Source organism: Rhinopithecus roxellana, chromosome 6 (genome assembly GCF_007565055.1).
Source record: "Rhinopithecus roxellana isolate Shanxi Qingling chromosome 6, ASM756505v1, whole genome shotgun sequence".
Classification (NCBI taxonomy): domain Eukaryota; kingdom Metazoa; phylum Chordata; class Mammalia; order Primates; family Cercopithecidae; genus Rhinopithecus; species Rhinopithecus roxellana.
The window spans coordinates 98,113,352-98,119,351 of record NC_044554.1 but is presented as its reverse complement, the minus strand read 5'-3'; the positions used below and the strand labels follow the sequence as shown (position 1 = coordinate 98,119,351).

At 53.7% G+C, this 6,000-nt stretch overlaps 1 protein-coding gene across 4 annotated transcripts in view; it reads left to right on the top strand.

Annotated features, from left to right (window-relative positions):
* Positions 1-5,116: 5,116 nt before the first annotated feature.
* Positions 5,117-6,000, top strand: part of HIP1 (huntingtin interacting protein 1) — a 216,113-nt gene continuing 215,229 nt past the window's right edge. For 2 of the 4 annotated variants that reach the window (XM_030932115.1, XM_030932117.1), the window contains exon 1: positions 5,117-5,290. In XM_030932115.1, coding sequence (XP_030787975.1) covers positions 5,171-5,290 — 120 coding nt within the window. In that variant the 5' untranslated portion in view covers positions 5,117-5,170. The remainder of the gene's footprint in view (positions 5,291-6,000) is intronic. The other 2 variants (XM_010387446.2, XM_030932114.1) reach the window with 1 other exon arrangement.

Genomic DNA, 6,000 nt, shown 5'->3' with positions numbered 1-6,000 from the left:
GGCCGAGGTGGGCGTATCACCTGAGGTCAGGAGTTCGAGACCAGCCTGGCCAACATGGTGAAACCCTGTCTCTACTAAAACTACAAAAATTAACAGGGACTGGTGGTGGGTGCCTGTAATCCCAGCTACTCAGGAGGCTGAGGGAGGAGAATCACTTGAACCTGGGAGGTGGAGGCTACAGTAAGCCGAGATCCCACCACTGAACTCCAGCCTGGGTAACAGGGCAGGACTCTGTCTCAAATAAATAAATAAGTAAACAAAACAAAAATAAATATAAATATACAAAAATTAGCCAGGCATGGTGGTGGGCACCTGTAATCCCAGCTACTTGGGAGGCTGAGGCAAGGTAATCACTTGAACCCGGGAGGTGGAGGTTGCAGTGAGCTGAGATTGTGTCACTGCACTCTAGCCTGGGCAACAGAATGAGACTCTGTCTCAAAAAAAAAAAAAAAAAAAAAAAAAAGAGAGAGAGAGAGAGAGAGAGAGAGAGAGAGATTGGGGTATTCATCCCCCAGCTGCCTCCCTGCCACAGCACTTTCCACAGTGACTGTGGGTTTTCTACCTAAGGTCACAGCTCTGGGTAAATGCCTACTTTCCCATGACCAAAGCCCCCATCAGGTTCCAGCACAGCTCCCTCCCCTTTTCCCTTTAGGTCTAGAAATGGTAACAGCTTCCTGGTGTTCCAGTAATATCTGGTGCTTTATCTGTCCTGGTTGATTCCCTTAACCCAGGTCACACCTTTGTACACAGTTCCTTCTCTTTCTTTTTCCTGAGAGATGGTCTCTGTCTCTCAGGCTGGAGTGCAGGGGTGCAATCATAGCTCACTGCAGCCTCGACCTCCTGCGCTCAAGGGATCCTCCTGTCTCAGTCTCCTGAGGAGCTGGGATTACAGGTGTGCACCACCACACTTGGTTTTTGTTTTTGTTTTTGTTTTTTTGAGGCAGAATCTTACTCTGTCACCCTGGCTGGAGTGCAGTCACATGATCTCAACTCACTGCAACCTCCACCTCCCGGGTTCAAGCGATTCTTGTGCCTCAGACTTCCAAATAGCTGGGATTACAGGCACGTGCCATCACACCCAGCTAAGTTTTGTATTTTTATCAGAGATGGGGTTTCATCATTTTGCCCAGGCTGGTCTCAAACTCCTGGCCTCAAGTGATCTGCCCACTTTGGCCTCCCAAAGTGCTGGGATTACAGCCACTGTGGATGGCCACAAAAAATTTTTTTAAATTAGCCAGACATGGATGGGCATGGTGGCTCATGCCTGTAATCCCAGCACTTTGGGAGGCTGAGGTGGGCAGATCACTTGAGGCCAGGAGTTCGAGACCAGCCTGGCCAACATGGCGAAACTGTCTCTATTAACAATACAAAAATTGGCCGGGCATGGTGGCACGCACCTGTAATCCCAGCTACTCAGGAGGCTGAGGCAGGAGAATCACTTGAACCTGGGAGGTGGAGCCTGCAGTGAGCTGAGATTGTGACACTGCACTCCAGCCTGGGCAACAGAGTGAGTCTCCATCTTGAATTTTTTTTTTTTTTTTTTTTTTTTTGTAAAGAGGGGATCTCCTGGACTCACACTGTCTCCTATACTGGCCTCCCAAAATACTGAGATTACAGGTATGAACCACCTAACCTGGTCTATAGTTTCTTCTTAAACTCTCATTACTCCTTTCAGTGTGTAATCTCTTTCCAGCTACGACTCCAATACAACTTCACAGCTGCCAACACCACCCACGTGGATAGTCTGTATCTCCCAACAATTCCCAGTCTACTGATGTACCCCTCGCAGGTCCCCCAACACTGCATTCCTCACTCGGCCTTGGAGTTACTTTAGTTTCTTCCATTGATTTATCCCCAGTTTCCTGTTTCCATCCACCCACCACCCCATGGCTATATCTTTGTTGATCTTACTCTGTCTAAAATTGAGGTCATGGCTGGTCATGGTTGCTCATGCCTGTAACTCCAGCACTTTGGGAGGGCAAGGTGAGAGGATTGCTTGAGGTCAGGAGTTCAAGACCAGCCTGGGCAACATAGTAAGACCTCATGTCTAAATAAATAAATAAACAATATAAAATAAAATGATAATTTAAAAAAATTGAGGTCAGGCCAAGCTTGGTGGCTCATGTCTATAAGCCCAGTGTATTAGGAGGCTGAGGTAGGGGGATTGCTTGAGCCCAGGAGTTTGAGGCTGCAGTGAGGTATGACTGCATCACTGCACTCCAGCCTGGGCAACAGAGAGAGGGTCTGTCTCTAAAAAAAAAAAGAGGAAGAAACTATGTACAAAGGTGTGACCCAAGTTAAGGGAATCAACCAGGACGGGTAAATTGGCAAAGCACCAGGGACTGCTGGAACAGTGGGAAGTCACTACACCCTATCTCTAAATAAATAAAATTTTTTTTTTAATTGAGACTTTTGTTGTTGCTGTTGTTTTGTTTTTTGGAGATGGAGTCTCACTCTGTCACCCAGGCTGGAGTTCAGTGGTGTGATCTCAGGTCACTGCAGCCTTCACCTCCCAGGCTCAAGTGATTCTCCAGTCTCAGCCTCTCGAGCAGCTGGGATTACAGGCGCATGCCACCACACCCGGCTACTGTTTTGTATTTTTAGTAGAGACAGAATTTCACCATGTTGGCCAGGCTGGTTTTGAACTCCTGGCCTCAAGTGATCCGCCTGCCTCGACCTCCCAAAGTGCTGGGATTACAGGCGTCAGCCACCGTGCCCAGCCAAGGTAATTTCCTTTTCCTCTGTCAGTGCCCCTACCATGCTCCCACACTCAGTTAATTGTCATCTCCCTCTCCCTAGACATGAAAAATCAGGTGACATCAATCTCTCCCAAAGGAACCCAAGGGAGGGGGCACTCCCAAAGCCTCCCACAGAAACACAATTTAAGTAAAGGTGAAACCAGTCCAGTCCTTCCTATGCAAATGTAGCCTGAATGGCACCGCCATTGCCCACCCTCCAATCCCTGTGTCCAAGCCTTATTTGCGTAACCTCCCACGGGACAGAACTTCCTCCTCTCCCTTCTCTTCTAGGTCCTCATCATCTCTCACTTACTCTAGAGTCTCCCCACTGATTTCTTCCCTTCCATCAGGCCCCCATAATCCATCCCCACAACACAAGCTCCTCAGTGCACCAGTCTGAGCAAAAGCCTTCAGTGTCTCCCTAGTAACCGCAAATGCCCACCCCTCTTTCACTTCTCTATTGAATGTGTGAATTTTTACCAAATGCTCTTATTAAACAAAACAAAACAAAACAGGCCGGGCAGGGTGGCTCACACCTGTAATCCCAGTGCTTTGAGGTGGTATGATCACTTGAGCCCAGGAGATCATGACCAGCCTGGGCAACCCAGTAACATACCCCTTGCTAGAAAGAAATATATATATATATAAAATATATAAATACATATAAATATTATATATATATATATATATATTTTGAGATGGGGTCTCACTCTGTCTCCCAGGCTGGAGTGCAGTGGCACGATCTCTGCTCACTGCAACCTCTGCCTCCCTGGCTCAAGTAATCCTCCCGCCTTGTGAGTAGCTGGCACTACAGGCTTGCACCATCACGCCCAGCTAATTTTAATTTTTTTTTGTACAGATGGAGTCTTGCTATGTTGCCCAGGCTGGTTTCAAACTTTTGAGCTCAAATGATCCACCTGCCTCAGCCTCCCAAAGCGCTGAGATTACAGGTGCGAACCACCGCGCCTGGCCAAATTAAAACAAACAAAACACACACACACAAACACACACACACTTGAATCACCAAATTGTAATGCCTAAAGGTACCATTCATTACTCTGAGTTTCAAATAACTTTTAAAAAATACATCTATGCCGGGGGCTGTAGCTCATGTCTGTAATCACAGCACTTTGGCAGGCCAAGGTGGGAGGCTTGCTTGAGGCCAGGAGTTTGAGACCAGTCTGGGCAACATAGAAATACTCCATCTCTGCAAAAAAAAATTAGCCAGGCGTGGTGGCGTGCACCTGTAGTACCAGCTACTGGAGAGGCTGAGGCAAGAAAATCGGTAGGACCCAGGAGCTCAAGGCCCCAGTGCGTTATGATCTGCACTCCAGCCTGGGCGACAAAGGGAGACTGACTCCAAATGAAACAAACAAACAAACACCTAAATTGGAGTTTAACGGAAAGCTTTTAACTTTCTCCAGCATTCCTGCTAAGCATCACACTTCTCTCTGCTTGCTGACACCCTGGTTGACGTCTGAGCAGGATGGGACGCGCGGCTCAGAGCCTAAGATAAAAAGAAAGCGTCTGCAGGGCTTTCTACCAATAAATAAGTTCTGACGGGTTCATTAATGAGGTTTGGAAGGAGGTCCCGGGAGGTGCCCGCGGACTTAGCCCGGAGCTCCGGAACCTGGGCTTTGCGATCCTTGCAGAAGGCATGGGCAGGGGCAGGATGGGGAGGTGTAGGACGGGGAAGCCTGGAAGTTGGGTGGGGGCGGCCACCCACTGAGGCCGGATCCGGCCAGGCGCCCACGCTGCGCCCGCCCGCGGGGCTGCGCTTCCCCGGGCTGCGGCCGCGGAGCTGGTCAGTCCGGCGCTCCCCGGTCCCAGGCCCAGAAGGAGCTAACGGGCTATTCGCAGGCGGGCCGGGATTCCCCCGGGGGAGGCCCCACTCCCCGGCCCGCGTCATTCCTTCCCACCGCCCCGGGCCCTCGCGGGGTAGCCCCCTGCAGGAGCGGGCAGGGCAGTGGGCGGCCCTTGGCGGAGGGCAGCGCGCTCAGGGCGCGCAGGGACTGCGGCCGAGGGGAGGGGAGGGCGGCGCGCGGGCGGGGACCGGGCGAGCGAGGGCAGATCAGGGCAGCCCGCCCAGGCCACGCCCCACCCAGGCCCCGCCCCATCTTCACCCCGCCCCAGCCCTGCCGGGAACGGCGGGACCACGGTGACTGACACGACTCCAGACCAGTCACCAAGCGCCTCGAGGCTCCGAGGGGCTACTCGGGGCCGAGCCAACTGAGGGGCTCCTGAAGGGGCGGGGGCGGGCGGGGAAGCCTTTCGGCGAGGGGCGGGGTCTCGGGAAGACTGGCAGAACTCACAGCCAATGGCAGGCGGGAGCCGTCTCGTTAGCGCCGGATCCCCGCGGGTAGGGCGGGGCGGGCGGCGCCGTGGGGATCCCGGGGCGGCCGAGGGCCCCTGACTCGGCTCCTCGCGGCGAGATGGATCGGATGGCCAGCTCCATGAAGCAAGTGCCCAACCCACTGCCCAAGGTGCTGAGCCGGCGCGGGGTCGGCGCGGGACTGGAGGCGGCGGAGCGCGAGAGCTTCGAGCGGACTCAGGTGAGGACCGGGGACCCCGGGGCATCCCTGGGGCACCCTGAGGGACACAGTGTCCGAGAGGGGCTTTGAAGGGACTAGGAGTCTTGCAGGCCCCAGTTGAGGACAGGGCGAGGGGGTCGTGAGCGGGGGCATTGGCGTGCAGATCTGGGCGATCCCAGGAAGGTCGGAGACCCCAGGGTACCCCAGCTGGCCTGGGGAGAAGGGCAGAGGCGGGCTGGCGGGAGATGGCAGGATGCGTGCGGCCAAGAGGAGCCTGATCGGCTGGGGGACCGGGCAGGAGTCCCAAGGTGAGGTGAGAGGGGAAGGAACTGAAAAGGGGCGGAATGGAAGGGGTGCTCCTAAACAAGGGAAGCGCACGGGAGCCGCTTGGAGGCTCAAGTATGGTTTGGGGTCGGAGAGTGGGGGCGCCAGACTGGGAATGTGAAGGGTGAGGGGTCCTGTCTTCCCCTCCGATTACTTCTTGGTTGCACTGACATCCCTTCCCACCCCCCACCCCTTAGCATCCCCCTTTCTCGATGCCTCTTGCTTGGCTCTGGCCAGCCCCAGCTGTCAACTCTGAGGCCAGGCCGAAGGGGTCGGAGCAGGGAAAAGGAATGTAGGAAATGCAAAGTGTGGCCACTTTGTGGGAAAATTACTTTGGCGGCTAAAGTGGAGACCATGGTGCCCCAAGCCCTGACTTGGGGTCTTGGTTTTATCCCCCAAGATGTGCC